At 46.1% G+C, this 19,183-nt stretch overlaps 2 protein-coding genes across 3 annotated transcripts in view; both read left to right on the plus strand.

Moving 5' to 3' along the window:
• The window catches only part of USP3 (ubiquitin specific peptidase 3), a 94,753-nt gene extending 82,765 nt beyond the window's left edge, over positions 1 to 11,988 (plus strand). For both annotated transcript variants that reach the window (XM_082850350.1, XM_082850351.1), the window contains 4 exons: positions 5,298 to 5,416; positions 6,608 to 6,721; positions 6,879 to 6,946; positions 8,226 to 11,988. In XM_082850350.1, the coding sequence (XP_082706476.1) occupies positions 5,298 to 5,416; positions 6,608 to 6,721; positions 6,879 to 6,946; positions 8,226 to 8,391 (467 nt within the window). In that variant the 3' untranslated portion in view covers positions 8,392 to 11,988. The remainder of the gene's footprint in view (positions 1 to 5,297; positions 5,417 to 6,607; positions 6,722 to 6,878; positions 6,947 to 8,225) is intronic.
• Positions 11,989 to 14,574: 2,586 nt separating this feature from the next.
• FBXL22 (F-box and leucine rich repeat protein 22) lies at positions 14,575 to 18,422 on the plus strand (the record flags this gene model as incomplete). The annotated part of the gene is made up of 2 exons (XM_082852438.1): positions 14,575 to 15,036; positions 18,077 to 18,422. Exons 1-2 carry the CDS (start codon positions 14,702 to 14,704, stop codon positions 18,420 to 18,422), a joined length of 681 nt encoding a protein of 226 aa, XP_082708564.1. The 5' UTR covers positions 14,575 to 14,701.
• Between the last annotated feature and the right edge of the window lie 761 nt (positions 18,423 to 19,183).

Here is a 19,183-nt window from a genome sequence, read left to right on the forward strand (position 1 = left end):
CCCAACAAACAGTAGTCCAGGACCAGACAGCTTCACTGGTGAATGCAACCAAACATTCAAAGAAGAATACAATCCTTCTCAAACTCTTCCAATAAACAGAAGAGGAGGGAACACTTCCAAACGCATAAGGCCAGCATTACCTGATACCAAAGTCAGACAAGGACACCACAAAAAAAGAAAGTTACAGGCCGGTATCACTGATGAACATAAACACAGAAAACCTCAAACAATATTAGCACACCCAATTCAACAATGCATTAAAAGGATCATATACCAATGATCAAGTAGGATTTATTTCAGGGATGCAACAATGGTTCAGCATCTGCAAAGTCGATCGATTTGTTTTACCACATTTACAGAAATGAAGGATAAAAATCATATGATCATGTCTATACATGCAGAAAAAGATTTGAGAAAATTCAACATCCATTTATGCTAAAAACTCTCAAAGTGGGTATAGAGGGAATACACCTCAACATAATAAAGGCCATATATGTCAGGTCACACAGCTAACATCATACTCAATGGTGAAAAGCTGAAATCTTCTAATATCAGGAACAAGACAAGAATTCCCACTTATGTCACTTTTATTCAACATAGTATTGGAAGACCTAGCCAGAGCAGTTAGGCAAGAAAGAAATAAGGGCATTCAAATTAGAAAGGAAGATGTGAAACTGTCACTTTTTGCAGATGACATATTATATATAGAAAATGCCAAAGACTCCACCAAAAAAACTGTTAGAATTAAACAAATTCAGTAAAGTTGCAGGATACAAAATCAACATACAAAAACCTGTTGCATTTCTATATGTTAACAATGAGCTATCAGAGAAATTAAGAAAACAATACCATTTACAACCACATCAAAAAGAATAAAATACTTAGAAATAAATCCAACCAAGGATGTAAAAGACATGTACTTGCATATACATCATTGATATTATGTATAAAATAGACATACTGTATAGCACAGGGAACTCTACCTAATGCACTGTGGTAACCTAAATGGGAGTGAAGTCCAAAAGGGAGGAGATATCTGCATGTGTATGGCTGATTCATTTTGTTGTGCAGTGGAGGCTAGCACAACATTGTAAAGCAACCATACTCCAATAAAAATTAATTAAAAGAAAAGACGTGTACTTGGAAAACTACAAGACAGTGATAAAAGAAATTGAAGGTGACACGAACAGATGGAAAGATATAGATATACTGTGCTCACAGATTGGAAGAATCAATGGTTAAAATGACCATAATACCCAAGACAATCTACAGATTCAGTATAATTCCTACGAAAATACCAATGTCATTATTCACAGAACTAGAACAAATAATTCTAAAATTTGTATGGAATCACATATGACCCCAAATAGCCAAAGCAATCTAGAGAAAAAAAGAACAAAGCTGGAGGTATTATGCTTCCTGATTTCAAACTATACTACAAAGTTACAGTCATCAAAACAGTATGGTATTGGCACAAACACAGACACATAGATCAATGGAACAGAATAGAGAACCCAGAAATAAACCATGCATACATGGTCAGTTAATTTATGACAAAGGAGCCAAGAATATGCAATGGGGAAAGGACCGTCTCTTCAATAGATGGTGTTTGGAAAACCAGACAGCCATATGTAAAAGAATGAAACTGGACCACTATCTTACACACAAATTAACTCAAAATGGATTAAAGAATTGAATGTAAGACCTGAAACCCTAAAACCCCTAGAAGAAAACATACACAGTAAGTTCCTTGACCTCAGTCTTGGTGATGATTTTCTGGATCTGACTCCAAAAGCAAAGGCAACAAAAACAAGTGGGACTACATTAAACTAAAAACCTTCTGCACAGCAAAGGAAATCATCAACAAAATGAAAAAGCAACCTACTGAATTTGCATCATATATCTGATAAGGGGTTAATATCCAAAATATATAAAACACTTGCACAACTCAATAGCAGAAAAAAACAATCTGATTGCAGTCGACCCTTGAGCAATGAGGGGGTTAGTCCACGTATAATTTATAGTCGACCCTTCATGTCCACAGTCCTTCTACATCCATGGATTCAACCAACCACAGACCATGTAGTACTGTAGTATTTACTACTAAAAAATATCTGTATGAGTGGACCTGCATAGTTTAAACCTGCGTTGTTCAGGAGTCAGCTGAAGGGGGCTTCCCTGGTGGTGCAGTGGTTAAGAATCCACCTGCCAATGCAGGGGACACGGGTTTGAGCCCTGGTCCGGGAAGATCCCACATGCCACAAAGCAGCTAAGCCCGTGCACCACAACTACTGAGCCTGCGCTCTACAGCCCATGAGCCACAACTACTGAGCCCACATGCCACAACTACTGAAGCCCGTGCACCTATGGCCTGTGCTCTGCAACTGCAACAAGAGAAGACACCGCAATGAGAAGCCCGCTCACCGCAATGAAGAGTAGACCCTGCTCGCCGCAACTAGAGAAAGCCCGCACACAGCAACGAAGACCCAACGCAGCCAAAAATAAATAAATTAAATAATAAATTTTTAAAAAGTCAGCTGAAGGAATGGGCAGAAGATCTGAATAGACATTTTTCCAAAGAAGACATACAGAGGGCCAACAGGTATATGAAAAGATGCTCAACATCATTATCAGGGAAATAAAAATCAAACCCACAATGAAATACCACCTCACACCTGTAAGAATGGCTGTCATCAAGAAGACAACAAGTAACAAGTGTTGAGGGGGATGTAGAGAAAAGGGAACCCTCATACACTGTTAGTGGGGATTGTAAATTGGTGCAGCCACTATGGAAAACAGTATGGAGGTTCCTCAAAAAATTAAAAATAGAACTGCCATATGATCCAGCAATTCCACTTCTGGGTATTTATCCAAAGAAAACAAAAACACTAATTTCAAAAGATATATGCACCCTCATGTTCATTGCAGCATTATTTACAATAGCCGAGATATGGAAACAGCCTAAGTGTCCACTGATGGGTGAATGGGTAAAGAAAATGTGGTACGCGCGCACACACACACACACACACACACACACACACACACTCACTCACTCACATGCACAATAGAATATAATTCAGCCTTGAGAAAGAATGAAATCTTGGGACTTCCCTGGTGGCGCAGTGGTTATGAATCCGCCTGCCAATGTAGGGGACACGGGTTCGATCCCTGGTCTGGGAAGATTCCCACATGCTGCAAAGCAGCTAAGCCCATGTACCACAACTACTGAGCCTGTGCTCTAGAGCCTGAGAGCCACAACTACTGAGCCCACATGCTGCAACTACTGAAGCCTGCGTGCCTAGAGCCCACGCTCCACAAGAGAAGCCGCCACAACGAGAAACCCGCGCACCACAACGAAGAGTAGCCCCTGCTCGCCACAACTAGAGAAAAGCCCGCGTGCAGCAATGAAGACCGAACGGAGCCAAAAAGAAAAGAAAAAGAATGAAATCTTGCCGTTTGGGACAACATGGATGTATCTTGAGGGCATTGTGCTAAGTGAAATAAGTCAGACAGAGAAAGACAAATACCATATGATCTCACTTATGTATGGAATCTAAAAAACAAGCTCGTAGATAAAGAGAACAAATTGATGGGTGCCAGAATCGGGGTGGAGGGTGGGTAAAATGGGTCAAAAGGTACAAACTTGCACTCATAAAGTCACAGGGATGTAATGTATAGCATGCTAACTGTAGTTTATACTGTATTGCATATTTGGAAGTCACTAAGAGGGTAAATCTTAAAAGTTCTCATCAGAAGAAAAAAAATTGAAACATATATGGTGACTAAAGGTAACCAGATTTATTGTGATCATTTTACATATATACAAATATTGAATCATTATATTATACAACTGAAGCTAATATAATATGTTATGCTTTATAAAGTATGCTTAAAAAAAGAAAAGAGTACATGGGCCTCTGGCTACATGCTGGCCTGTGTAGAACCCGGCCCACATCTAATCCCTGCTAGACCTTGCCCCACTAACTCCCCTGAAGGGGCTCTTTCTCACACTCTCTCTAGTGCCAAGGCTGACTATGACTTGAAGACTCCGAGCACAGCGAGAGTGTTGCCTTTCCTTAAACGCTAGGTCTGTGCTTGCAACCCAACTTCTCAAACCAAACAGTATATTGTTTAAAGATGCATAAATGCATATATATGGAATATAAAGACAAGCCAAGAAACGATTGAACGGAGGTCAGGATAATGACTACTGCTGGGGTTGGGGGAAGGTTGACTGGGATGAGGCACTCAGGAAGCTCTTACCAGGGCTGCCACACAGGCTGCCCCCTGAACAACTCTAGGGGATGCCATTCACATAAACTCTGGCTTCTCAAGTACTAGAGTCCATTTCCTTACTGGAGTGGTGAGTACACAGGCATTCATATTTCTCTAAAAAAATAATATATTTATTCTCACAGAACAATACATACATTTTATTGATACATGGACTTCTGAATATATTACTAATTTTGCCAGGCTTTGGCAAACTGTTTCTATAAAGGGCCAGATGGTAATGTTTTTAGGCTTTACAGCAAATAAGGTCTACGTCACAGCTACTCCGTTCTGCTGTTGTAGTGTAAAAGCGGCCACAGAGTATATAAATGAGTGGGTGTGGTTCTGTTCCACATTTTATTTACAAAACCAGGTGGCTGGATTTAGCTTGGGGCCAAAGTTTACCGAATCCCAGATTACACAGTTAAATCTTTAAAAGAAAAAAATATAGCTGTGGTTTATCTAGGGGATTCTGAGCAGCGTGTGAAGCAAAGGATTCACTGGAGATATATAATAGGAAGGTCAGTAATGCAGCCTTCTGTAATGTATGTTTATTAAGTTATGACTGAAAATGTTTGAGGTAAACTTGACATTTTTATGAACTTGGGGCTTTGTCCTTTGTTATGTAAGATACTGAGAGAAAATTGCTCTTTGAACCTTGATTTCATTAGGGAACCATTTTTATCAGAATTATCCAGATTAATTCTTTTACTAATAATGGTAAACCCAACTACAATAATACCATCTGTCATGAATTGATCATCATCAGATTATTAGACATGATGCCAGGCACATTATACATGTTATTTCTCTTCCTCACAACAGTCCTTCAATGTAGACTTTTTTGTTTTGGTCTCCATTTTGCAACTGAGAAAGGCTGACTCTTCTAAGGTCATATAGCTAGTAAAGCTGAGATTTGAACCTGAGTTGTTCAGCTTCGAAGTTCACAGTCTCTTCTTCCTACAGTACACTGCCTCTATAAAAGACATCCTGTTTTAATGCTGCCCAAATCAATTTGGTTTTAGATTGTCTTCGCAGTTTTACCGACTTAGAAGAACTTGATGAGACAGAGTTATATATGTGCCACAAGTGCAAGAAGAAACAAAAGTCCACTAAAAAGTTTTGGATTCAGAAACTACCCAAGGTAAGTGTTGAGTTTCAAATTATAATGCAATTCTGAGGGGAAAAATGCTTATGATTGACTGGAAGACAAATTATTTTTCTAACTTTATACTTATATAATCTGTTCTGCATTGGTCTCTAAGGGTTTCAGTAAAACTAAATACACCCTTTAAGAATTCATAAGTAAATATGTCCTAATCACTATTTACAATGTGTGGAGGTTTTTTTTTTCCCACCATGCCACTAACAAGCACTTCTCTGACACCATGGGTGTCCTACAATTGAACTCAATTCTAACACTATCTACCCAGAGTTAGATTCCACAGGGTAAGGGCTCAGTCCCACAAGATCACCCTCCCCATCAGACACCAGTCACAAGCCCAGGTTGTTACTTTGTGCATTATGCTTCTCAACTACAAACTACAGATTGAGGGTTCCTGTGACCCTTTCCCTGGACTTCAGACACCAGTCGCAAGTCCACATTGTTACCCCTCCTTGTGACCGACTAGTTATAAATCAGAGGTTCCCATGACCCCCTCCTTGGGTTCTATTAATTTGCTAGAGCAGCTCACAGAACGCAGGAAACCCGTTTGCTCACTAGATTACCAATTTATGACAAAGGATGTTAAAGGATACAAATCAACAACCAGATGAAGAGATACAAAGGGCAAAGTCCTGAACAAAGGAGCTTCTGTCCTCATGGAGTTTGGGGCCCAGCATGGTGGCACGTGGAAGAGCTCTGGTTCCCCAGCCTAGAAGCTCTCCAAACCCTTTGCTTTGGGGCTTCATTACACAGGCTGACTGATTAAATCACTGGCCACTGCTGATCATTCAAACTCCAGTCCCTCTCCCCTCTTGGGGGTCGGGGGGGTGGGACTGAAAGCTTCAACTCTCTCCTCTCTTGATTTTTTGGTTCTTTTGGCAACAAGTGCCCATACCTCATTAACATAAAAAGACACCTTCATGGCTCTCCTCACTTAGAAAATTTCAAGGCTTTTAGAAGCTCTGTGCCAGGAGAGGAGACAAAGACTAAAAACATACTGTTATAAATCACAGTACCACAATAAGGTATTCATGGAAGAAACTAATATCAAGAATCCAAAGAAAAGCTGGTAGGCCACCTAAAATATTATTTCAGAGACATTAGTACCAAGTAGCTAATTTTGATTGAAAGGTAAATTGTTTATAATTTTTGTCTTTATCTCTCATCCAGGTGCTATGCTTACATTTGAAAAGATTTCATTGGACAGCATATTTAAGAAACAAAGTTGATACATATGTAGAATTTCCCCTGAGAGGCCTAGACATGAAATGCTACTTACTAGAGGTAAGGTAATTACCTTTGTTAGCCTGGTGAAGATGGCTTTTCAGTAAAATTAAGTCTTCACAAATAGAGGGTAGAGGTCACTGAGGTAGGGAGATGCCGATGTCATTGACCACTGCTCCTAACTCAGTGCTGGGATACCTTCTCCCTTGTTCTGTAGCCTGAGAACAGCGGCCCGGAGAACTGCCTCTATGACCTTGCTGCTGTGGTGGTGCACCATGGTTCCGGGTGAGTATGCCAGCAGGCTTCTCAGGGCTGGGGATACAGAGTGAAGACCCACAGTTTTGTACCACTCCCGGTAACTCTCCCCGGACTCCCTATACTAGATTCAGATTCATTAAAGTGGGTGAAGTAGAACTTTCCTTCAGTCTTGGTGGGAAAGAATATTCCTGAGGACGTTGCAAAGCATGAAGAGAAGGCACATGAAACCAAAATGGAGAAGGGTTCATTTGAGCCCAGCATTCAGAACCAGTCTATTGTTCACAAAATCCTGAGTAGTCTTTACTCCAAAGCTGTTGATTTCCTTGGCCAGTTGATATTTAAATGGGGGATTATCTAGAATAACTTTACTTCATGTCATCTACTTTAAAGGTGCATTTCTTATTTTGTTAAATGACACTCTCGACTACTTTTTCCCCCTGAAGGTCTGCATTAGGGTATATACCTTATTTCTGGTCCGCTTGAGAATGGCAGTTTTACCTTCAGACTTGGCAAACCGCAACCCATGTTGAAAATCCTTTTCCCTCTGAACTTTGTAGACATTGCTCCACTGACTTCACCATTCATAGTTACAAGTGACAAGTCCACTACGTGTCTGATTCTCATTTGTTTGTTTTTTCCTTTGGACTTGAGAAATTACATCAGATGCATTTCTCTTTGGTAGTTGACAGGGGCACTCTTAAGTCTGATGTCTTCAGCTCATGGAAATGTTGTAAGGGTTTTTTCTAGCAGTTTATGAAGGTCTCTATTCTATCTACAGGCTTTCTCCTACCCAGGAGGACTGACTCTGGGGTTCCATGTGTGAGTGGGTGGGTCATGCTGAGAGAGAAAAGCCTTTGATGGCCAAAGTAGGAGGGAAAGTGCTTCCCTGGAGGCAGATTTCTGTCTTATGCTCAGGTTTCCTCTAAGACTTCCTGGTCCTCAGTTTTCCATGTTTCCATAGGCTTTGACCTCTGCTTGTTAGGTTGAGAGCTCCTTCACTGTTTGGTTTCTCTGTTAATCCAGTACCATGTAAACACTGCTTTGTGTGTCCTAAAAAATCCTCAATTTCTGGTCAGTCCATGGCACTCTTCCCTGTTTTCCAGTGTCAGTATATTCCTTGTCATTTCAATGAGTTTTGAGAAGATAAACACATGAGCCCAAGCAACTATCTTAAATTACAAGCCTCTAGGATTTATTCTCTAATTACAGTACTTATTAAAATTGATTGTCTACCTGATAATTTATATGGTTGCATAGATTCTTTTGTGATTTCTGTAGTCTTTGATCATCTGACCTTTCCTTACAGGGTCGGTTCTGGACATTACACAGCATATGCAACTCACGAAGGTCGCTGGTTCCATTTCAATGACAGTACTGTAACACTGACTGATGAAGACACCGTTGTGAAGGCCAAGGCCTACATCCTTTTTTATGTGGAACGCCAGGCCAAAGCTGGGTCGGATAAACTTTAATACCTCCTCCAAATCATTATTCGTCAACTATACCGGACAAACATTTCCAATTTTCCATAAATACTTGATCCAAGATTTAATTTCATTATGCACTTTTCAGTTTCCTATTTTGGGTTTAGTTTTATTTTGTCAATGGTAGTGACTTATTGAACATGGGCACCAACTAATTTTTTTTTTTAGTTCTACCAGAAAACCTCAGCAGATATTTTGATTTGCTGCTTTAGTTGTAATAATTCAGTTTTTATATGTAGTTTCAAGAACTTAGTTCTATTTGACTTTTTTATATTAATGTTCAATTCTCACTTTGAGGCACATTTACATCAATGCATTGTTACTCTCACATGCTGAAAGGAAGATACGTTCCTGATCGTGAAGAGCAACGTAACCACCTGCTGCCTTCTCACAGCTGTAACGGAGATCAGGTTGGCTCAAAATCAGGGATCATGTGTGCACGTAATTTGTGGCCCACGAGATTTCAGTGACTGCTCAGTAATTCTTCTCTTTGCTTGTAAAAGATAACTGAAAGGGCATTGTTAAGTAGACCAGGTAATTGCTGCTCTTCGTATCTCTCAGAGCTGCACTAACTAAATTTGTTGGTTCAGTTGTAACTATATTGCAAATTCAAGAATTACCTTTTTTTTTTTTTGATTTTGGGGTATTTTCATGGAGATAGGGGTACTGAAAACTCCCAGGAAGGCCAAATACACTTAAGTGTTTAAAAAATTCCATGACTCGGCTACATGTTATCCAGGTGTTATTTATCCACTGCCATGAAACCATAGCTTCTGTTCGCCTTTTAGAGTCAGCACCTAATTCCCTGTTAGTTGTAGCACCGGGATTAACTGCATGTCCACTGTAGTCTTACTTCTTACTTGGTCACCTGAGGTTGAGATGCTACCCTCCAGAGTTGATCCTGACCATCACCTAAACGTCGCGTAATACTGTGGGGTCTGCTTCCACAGAAGGAAACTAAAGTCTTTACTAGTCTAAGTTTTAACAATTCTCATTGGCCTATCCTCATAGCAGAGCAACTGAAAATATTTTCACTTTGAATAAGTACAGTTTCTATTGTTGAGGTTAGTAGTCTGTTTTAAAATTTTCAAGAAAAGGGCTTCCCTGGTGGTGCAGTGGTTGAGAGTCTGCCGATGCAGGGGACGCGGGTTCATGCCCTGGTCCGGGAAGATCCCACATGCCGCGGAGCGGCTGGGCCTGTGAGCCATGGCCGCTGAGCCTGCGCTTCCGGAGCCTGTGCTCCGCAACGGGAGACGCCACAACAGTGAGAGGCCCGCGTACCGGAAAAAAAAAAAAAAAAAAATCAAAAAAATAGGCACCAGCACTATTTAGATTTAACTCAAACTGAAATCTGGAACCAGAATCCCATCTAATGAAGGTAACTGTGCTTTCTGCAAGCGCTCCAAGCCAGCCTGTGGATCTTGGGGTGCTGGTGGCATGATGTGCAAATTAATGAGAGAAAAGGAAGGAGCTCCAGCTCTGCCTGTGGGATAGGACCAGGCACATTTTCATGTTCATTTCTTGTCCCAGTCATTATTTTCCTCCCTTCCCGATTCTCGACAAGTTGTTACAAGGGGCAGAATGTATTTCATGTTAAGCCAGCCAACCAGACTTTTTGCTATTCTTGTTTTTCTGTTAAAAGAAAAAAATAGTCCAGGTAATTTCTTAAGTGTATGAATGTAAAAGAAAGTTGGGTGGCTCTCCTCCTAGGTTGGATATTTGCAGTTGCAGGAGCAGATGTGCTCTATTTCCACTTTAATATTAGCTGGGTAAATCCCACATTTTCTCAGAGCAGAACACATCTGCTATATACTTTAACTAGAAACAAATTACAATTATGTCTAAACTTATACTGTCCAATACAGCAGTCACTGGCCACATATGGTTAGTTAAATGTTAATTAAAAATAAATTAAGAATTCAGTTCTCCAGTCACACTGGCCACATTTCAAATGCTCAGCAGCCACACGTGGCACAGGACCGCCCAGGTCTGGGACAGTTCCACCGTGTGAACCCTCTCAGACAGCACTGGTCTACACTTTCACTCCAGAGAGAAAAGCTCTGCCATCGTGTTTAAGTCTTACAACTTAGAGTGCCTAGAATTAAGAGGGAAACATGTATTTAAAACAGTTCACAATGTTAAATCACACAGGTCGAGCCATGTGAAATTCTATTTGACTGTTTTTGATCTACAAAAATGACAGTTTCACATAATTTGATCTACTGTATCAGTGCGTTAACACCCCATGTCATTGAACTTGAAACGTGCATCTCCTCTGATCTCGCTCCTATGAATCCAGGCTCTTTTGTTTAGAAGGTACACAGCTGTAACTTCTGACATTTGCACTTACATCATTAGTCTCTGGACAGGCAGCAGTTATAACTCCAGCAAGAAAGCCTCGGGCAGTGTTGACGGAGGAAAGTGGCCTTTATACCGCATGGAACTTAACAACAGACTAGACTACTTTGTTGGGGAACGTGGTCCTCACACAGGCAACGCTGTTGGCTTAGGAAATGAACGCGTCTCCTCTCTGAATCCCGCAGTGTTTTTATTTCTTGATTTTACTTCAGCAGACACGTTTGAAGGGTATCATGAAGGTTCTTTGGAAAAGTGACTGGACCCGTGTGAACTGTCCACTTGAACCCCAGCGATGTAAATGTGCCTCTCTGTATTTTGAAATTTTTAACTGTGCAGCTGTATCACGCCTATTTCAAAAGCTCTTCGTGCTCTTCGGGGCTCTTCCCTTGTGCCGTGTTGTCTCTAGCGTGTTTGTGGCTTCTCGCTCAGAGAGCAGCGCTGAGGCAGGGCCTCACGCCGAGTCACAGGGCTCCTCGGAACAAGAAAACTTTCTCAGAAGTCCTCCCACACAGGTGGGTGACAGAAACAGTTTGTGGCAACACAAATCTCTCTCCATGGTGGAGAAACTTTTGCTTATCCACTGTATTCTACTCAGTGTCTAGTGATGACAAATGTAATAGAATAAAACCAGTAAAGTATATGGGCCCTGGTTAAGTGTTAAATGTGTATCTCACCTGTGGAACCTGCTCAGCAGCTTGGTTTCCGGGGTTGGGGACATATTTATTTCTTACAGCCAAACCTCCTCTTCATTGGTTTAGTGTATGTACGTAAGTCTATTTAGATATACTTATCCCACTTCCACCTCCACCGTCCCCTAAACTTTCTCACATCCCCCCTGTTGCTGAAGTGGCCTCTTCACACAGGCCCTGGAGGAGCTCCTGAGCAAAGTCCGTTCCTGCATCCAGGGCATGGGTCCCAAGGGATGAGCGTACGGCCGCAGGAAGGTGCCCATAGCACAGGAAGGGGTGGGCGTGGGTGGCGTCATGCTGTGGTCCAAGGTCTGTGCATCACCTCACTGGGTGCAGTACCTTCCCCCTCAGGTCTGTGAAGGACTCCAGACTGCCCTCTGTGAGTGATGGTTGTGTGTGATGTAATCATTTCCACTAAAACCTAGTCTGTGTGATGCTGAGAGGATTAACTGTGCAAGTGACTGATTTCATTTAAGTTGTAATCACATCCCTTTTCTGCTTCACCAACCTGAACTGTTTTATGGAAAGTATCATTAAAGATCTGGTCTCTTTCCTTTTGACTATTATTTCTGAACACCTTTCAGTGGAGCATAGTAAGTGATGATGTACTTAGCTCAAGCTACAGGCCGTTAGAGTCAGTCAACAGGTAGTAGGTTTTTACAGACCCCTCGCCATCTGGGGCTGCTGGTGCACATGGGCCCAGACGGAGTGACCTGGAGGGGCAGGGGAGGGGGGTGGTGGGAGAGAGCCTCTAGTGCCTGCGTTCAGGTCCTGAGGGAGAGCTCGCCGGCAGTGAGTGACTTCATCCTGTCTTTCCCTGTGACAAGATTTTATAAAAATGAGGTCCACTTGACTCCTTTGGAGCCAGACTCGACTCTGAGGAACTAGGTTTGGGGCTCCGAGCAAAGGATCGCCTTTTAAAGCCAAACAGACAAACAAGTGCCATTGTTAAAAAATAAATATTCTGCTTTACACCCCTCTCCGCCCCCATGTCCCCTGCAAACAAGCAAAAAAATCAAGACCCACCCTGTGTCCACACCCATCGTTTTTCTGTGTTACTTATTTGCCTGTTTCTATCAGTCTTCTGAAACTGAAGACAAAGGCGCCTGCAGCCCAAATGGTTTTGCCTCCAGTTCCCATGTCACACGTCTCCTTTTGGCAGCTGTGCTGGTCAGAGGCCATAGCGGCTACTGCTGCAGCCCCGGAGCTGAGCTCCACAGGGCGGAAAGGGAGGAGCTGGGAGGAGCTGCTGCCACAACCCCCAGGCCGCAAGCCAGATCCCTCCCTGCAGGCAGGCAGGCAGGCACAGGGACCCACCCTGCATTCTGGGGTGCTCCCTACAACCCCGCGGGACGAGCAGCGAAGAGGCCAGGCTCTGAACGTTCACCCTGCCCACGTTTTGCTGTTCGAGCAGAGCTGCGGGAATGCAGCTTGGAAGCCACGAGGAACCACAATGACTCTCCCCTGTGGCCAGCACACTTAACATGGCTCTGCCTTTTAGGAAGGTGAAAGAACCAACTACTTCCAGGAATCGGCCCTCTAAAAAGTACTGGTTTGGAAAGGATTTGGGAGTGAAAGTGGAGATAATAAGGCTTTCTAGTAAATCCACCTCTGGTGCAGCAGTACCGTTTCAGTGGGTGAGTGTAGCTAGAGCCCAAAGAGGGACTCTGGCTGTCAGCTTTAATTCGAACAATTAAAATGATTAGCTTGAAATATGAGCAGTTCCTAGTTAACCTTTCCTTGAGAAACACATCTTCCTTTTGGCTGTTTATTGGTTCCTGTTTTTTTTAAGGAAAGTCACCCCTTCCACTTTACCTTGGCAGTGGCCGGGTACCTGAGGCACAGGGGACCACTGAGACCGGCTCCTCAGAGCCAGGGTGCTGGCTAGAATGCCTGCTTTCTCCTCTAGGCTGCATTCTGCTTTAACAGGCAAAGCTGCACCAGGTCTGATCGAGCCTTAGTTCCCGAAGAGGGTCCGCCCTATGTGCCTCATCTGTGTTACTCCACGCAAGTGGAAACAAAGTATTCCCATTCCTTCCCATTCTAATTATGTGGGAAAAGGGACAAAGGTAACCACTGAGGTGGTGTTCCCTGGTCCAGCAGAGGAAAAATGGTTCCTCATCTCACTACTGTAGCCCACAAACCAACCAACCAACCAACCGGTACACAGAGCTAGGAGTTCACAGGAGGGGAAATGCGGTAGGGTCTGGTGAATGATTGGGAGTGAAGCAGTATTAGAAAATGGATCCATGGACTGAGAAATCTCAGTTACTTTAGGAAGGGAGAACTTAATGAACAACCTCCAGGCAACCTGCCTAGCAGCTTAATTCCAGGAGCTAAAAGCATCCCTCACAAGGAGGATGGTGTGTGGCAGGCTTAAAGGGCAAAAGAGTAAAATACTTCAACTTAAAATTGTTTCAAGCAGTTTTGTATTAAGAGCTACCTCATCCGTCCTGACATTTGGGGAAATACAGACTAGATACAGCGGGTCACATATCTGGAAAAATGTAAAGCCAAGTAAACTTAAGTTTAAAACGTGACACACACAGAAGAACCTTGGAGAGATAAGCTACTTAAGACAAATCTTTTATGGAAAAGCTCAGGGTAAAAATACAGCCAACTGGGAGACCGAAGAAATCCCTGCGCCTGGAGGAGAGCAGCAGGATTTGAAGGTAGCTCAGCCTGGAAACCATCACTACTGAACAAAGTGACAGATGAAAGTGTCACCCAGGCTTCTGCTTACACCTCTGAGCACAAAACCGTCCCCCTTAGCTCTTCATAGACAGCAGTCTTCTTCCTACTAAGAGGAGAGCAAAAGACTCATACTGATGTCCTAGGAAACAAAAACAGATCCTATGTACAATTAGAGTCCCTCCCAGTGAGTAGAGACTGCAAGCCCAGACAGAGGTGGTCCAGCCAGCACCACAGATGAAAATGCCAAAAGAGCTCTCCGCCTAACACCACGGTCAGCTAAAAGGAAAGAAATCCCTTTTAAGGAAGCTATTTAATTTCAATACGCTGCTTTTCTGCCAGGGTTTTCAATTCCTCGGAACATAAGCCGAGCCACGGACTGCTGCACGTGTGTCTGGGTCTGGGCTTCCCCGCCTCTTCAGAGCAGCAGCACCAGTTGTTGGCCAAAAATAAACACCATTCCTCAACCATATATGTCCACCAGCCCGGAGCTGGGGAGGAGGAGCAGGAGGTAGGTCAGGACCCCGGGCTCCAGCCACACGCCGTGGCTGCCGTGCACCATGCACATCACCCAGCTCAACCGCGAGTGCCTGCTACACCTCTTCTCCTTTCTGGACAAGGACAGCAGGAAGAACCTTGCCAGGACCTGCCCCCAGCTCCAGGACGTGTTTGAGGACCCCGCGCTGTGGCCCCTGCTGCACTTCCGTTCCCTCACAGAACTCAAGAAGGACAACTTCCTCCTGAGCCCGGCGCTCAGGAGCCTGTCCATCTGCTGGCACTCCAGCCGCGTGCAGGTGTGCAGCATCGAGGACTGGCTCAAGAGCGCCCTCCAGAGGAACATCTGCAGCCGGCACGAGAGCCTAGTCAGTGATTTCCTCCTCCAGGTGTGCGACAGGTAGGCCGCCTCTGAGCAGCGCTGGCATCCAGAGCTCTGGGAGGCTTCCGGGGGTCAGGGAAGAGCCAATTACAAGAGCAAGACGGCTTTGCTTCCGGGAGCCTCAGACTAGGCCCAAGGCTTAGACCCTCCAGGCCTGCCCACTGCGCGGTCCCCAGAAGATGGATAAAATCCTGGGGGAAACGGGCACCAATCCTCCTCTTAGCCTCACGGGTCTTGGAGCTGCTTCGGCAAAGAGGACAAACTTGGCTTCAGCTGTCCCTGTGTTTCAGGCGGCTGTCTTCCCTGGCAGCCGTTAAGTGCTGGGTAGGTCCAGCTGGGCCTTCATTTTCAAGGTCAGGCTCCAGGAAGAGGTTTCTAGATTCAGCAATCAGCTCACCCCTACGATTTGCCCCTAGCAAGCAAACCCCAAGACCTGTGAAATGCGGCCGAGGAAGGAGAGTTAGGGTGCTCAGCCCTGGGTTAGCTGACCAAGCCAGGCTCCAGAAGTAGGGGTGGTGATAATGGTTTCCTTATTAGAAACTCACTAATCTTCACGGCACCTGAAGGAGAGGGTGTTTTAGCCTAAGTTTCAAATGAGCAAACCGGAACTTGTGACAGGTGGTGTGACTTGCCCCGGTCTAGGATTGCCGGATATTAGCAAATAAAAATTCAAAAGGCCCAGAGAAATTTGAATTTCAGATAGATGGAATAATTTTTTTGGTGCCTGTCCCAAATACATCCTGTATTTGACCTGTCAACCCCACAGAGGCTTAGCCATGGGTTAGACTCCCTTCACAGTCACAGCCTCCTGCCTAGAGCAGTCCATGCAAGAACTGACTCTCACTGAGACTTTACCAGTCCTGTCCTAGCCTTTGAGGAAAGACACCCCCTTGTTTACTAACAAACTACGTTCAGTCAGCTTGCTGCCACCCAAGTCTAACAGCTGCTATGTTCTGGCAGCCCAACAAGGAATGGGAGGAAATAGTGTAGTGGCCTCGCCGCCCCCCCTTTTTTTTTTTAAGGCAAGAGAAGAAAACAGAAGATGGACTTGGGGCTGGTCCCTGGTGGGACCATGACATTTTGATGAGTTTAACAAGGCCCAGAAATCAGACTGGAGGGCGATATGTATGGGGTGAAAAGCTTGCCCCAGATCTGCTGCATTCTTGTTGTAGGGGAACCAGGTTTAATCCCCCAAACCAGCAAGGTGTGGACTGGACCTCCAAGGCCACTGTCTAGGTACGGCAAGGGTTCCCAGTGTCACCAAAAAAGCAAAGGGCTCGGGGCTGAGTCCCCCAGTTCTGCTACTGTCCAGCCATGTGACCCCAGCCCAAATATTTAAACACTTTCAACCTCATTTGTTTATCTGTAAAATGGGATAAACTACCTTATCTCACACGCTGAAAGGATTAAATGACACAGCAGCACTGGCACATAGTAGGTATCGATAAGTATGCGCCAAATCTACACCTGGCAATCAGCTGGGGAGAGGGGTTGTGAGAGGAAAGCTGAGGATGGCTGGGCAGGGAGGGAGCTGGCTTTTTCTTCCTCTGGTTTCTTCCTGCATCCGGATTATTTTAAAGGTTCTTACAGGAAGGGATCATTTAACAGCCCTGGGGCTTAAACCCCTACCTAATCCTTACCACCACCCTGAAAGTAACAGTTTCTCTGCCTGACAGATGAGGAGGTGGCCCAGCAAGGTTCGGACATTTGTCCTGGGTCACACAGCAAATGTGTCACAGGCAAGTCACTCGAGCTCCCTGAGCCAGTTTCCTCATTCATGAAATTGGGGGTGGAAGGTTGATATGAAGACTTAGGAAGTTGTGTGGACTTGGGAAGACAGGATGCACTCGGCGTGTGGATGTGGCCATGACCAGTCTTTTAGTTCCTCACCTCCTTGCTCAGGAACAAGGGAGCTGAGCTGGCCCAGGCAGGTGCAGTCAAGGGGCAATGGGGGAGGCTGATGGGGAGAGGGAAACCCCCTGTGGCCCGACTCCAGCTCCCTCTGGCTACAGGAAGCCAAGGCCTGCACCGCTGAGACAGGTCCTTCTGGACTGGAAGCGGTCTGGTCCTGCTTGCTCCCAGGAAACATGGGTTATGATGGCCTACGGAAGGTCCTGTACAGGTTCCAGATACCCCAAATCTCGCTTAATCATCACAGCAGCCCCACTGGTAGGCATTATTCCCTCCCTGCCACCCACTCCCAACACACTCCCCCAGGTAAACTAGGGCTCAGCGAGTGACTTAATCAAGGTCATGGTGCAAATAAGCCAAATTTGCTCAAATCTTTTCCCCCAGCAGGTGCTGGTAAGGTTGGGGCAGAGAGCCCCCCCCCCCCCGGCCCTAAAGCTTTCTGGACAAGCTACCTGTATCCCTGATTGTACCCACCTCAGGCCTGGGTCTAGCTACCTCCAGATCCTGGCCTGTGACAGGCTGGCATCCCACTGGAGATGCAGTAACTGTCTCAGTCAACTGAGCTGAAACCAGGGCTCTAGAACTCAGAGCGAATACTCAAGAGGCGTGCCCCGATGGCCTCACGGGTTGGAATGGGCCTGACCCTAAGCCACCCCACAGAAAACCCTTCCTCTCTGCACCGTCCTGCCAGGAGCATCAGGGCCTCAGCTTGAAGCTAGACTGGAGCGGTCACTCCACACCGCTTTCCTCACCCCCACCCAAGGCAACAAGTCTGAAAGAACCAAAGAAACTGTAGCCGATCCTCCTTGGAACCAGCATCGCCTATGTCCACAGCAGGGCCGGGGCTTGGGCTCCTGGGACTAAGAGCCCAGGCAGATTAAAGTAAGGTGGGAGGGAGTGGCAGAAAGAACAGGGGACATGGGACAGAAGCCCCGGTTCAGATCCCGGCGTGTCACCGCGGGCAAGTGCCCGAAACTCTCTGGGCCCGTTCCTCCTCTATAAAAAGCGGGAGGGCCTGCCCGGTCTCCCAGAGTTGGCACGGGGACCAACCAGGGAGCTAAGGGGCGTGACCGGGGGCGGCCGCACGCTAGCACGCTAACCGCACCCTCCTCGGCCCCGGCCCATGGTCACCGCGTTCTCTCCGCAGGTGCCCCAACCTGGCATCCGTCACGCTGTCGGGCTGCGGCCACGTCACCGACGACTGCCTGGCGCGTCTGCTGCGCTCCTGCCCGCGCCTGCGCGCGCTGCGCCTGGAGAACTGCGCGCGCGTCACCAACCGCACGCTGACGGCCGTGGCGGCGCACGGGCGGGCGCTGCAGACGCTGCACGTGGACTTCTGCCGCAACGTGAGCGCGACCGGCCTGCGCCGCCTGCGCGCCGCGTGCCCGCGCCTGACTCTGCGCGCCGAACACAGCGCGGCCATGATCCCCGATCAGCTCCCGCGCGGCCTGCGTTCGCCCGGCGCTGCCCTCCGCAAGCAGCTTCTGCGCTAGGCCGGGCGGGCCGTGTCTGGGACACCGGCCCTGGGCCTCCGGGCGGGAGGAGTGGCCTGCATTGAACAACAGCCCCTAGACAGCCGCCACATCCTCAGCCAAGACGGGGATACGAGCGCCTCCCGCACATTACGATTTTATACATTGGCTCAGTGCAAGGTTTGATGGCCAGATGCTTGAAAAACACTCTGGTGTTTCTCACTAAACACCAGCACCCTTCCCTGTCTCCCCTAAGCACCCGGTTCTCCGCCTGGCGCTGCGCGGGAGCCCTTAGCCCATACTCCCCGGCTGAGGTCGCAGTTGGGGGGGGGGTGTCTAAATAACAGCCGTGGGGAGGCGTGGCCGCTCGGAGCTACCCGGGGGCGCGTCTCCGTGCTGCACCAGCGGGAGGAGGGGAGGCACCCCGGGCGCCAGGCGCTAGAGAGCCATCGAACGGGTTACCTAGAGGCTTTGCTCCGCGCCGCCCTCCGCCCCCCCCCCCCCCCCCGAGCCCGGTAGCCTTTCATCTGGCAGATGCATTCCTAGCAGTGACTGCAAACGCGATTCTAGAAAATTCGCTTGTTGCTGTGATTCTTTCATAAACTGGATTGTTATCCTTATTTTATACCGTTCTCCCATCATAAAGGGAAACAATCATTGGAAAAACCCAAAGTAAAAGACATAAAAGCAGCAGACCTGGTTAAATCCTTGGTTAACGAAGCCATTAAAAGCAATGCAAAGTTAAATTTTTACCTGCTATATTTGCTGAACGTGGGCGCACG

Source organism: Leucopleurus acutus, assembly GCF_964270905.1.
Source record: "Leucopleurus acutus genome assembly, chromosome: 1".
NCBI classification, from domain to species: domain Eukaryota; kingdom Metazoa; phylum Chordata; class Mammalia; order Artiodactyla; family Delphinidae; genus Leucopleurus; species Leucopleurus acutus.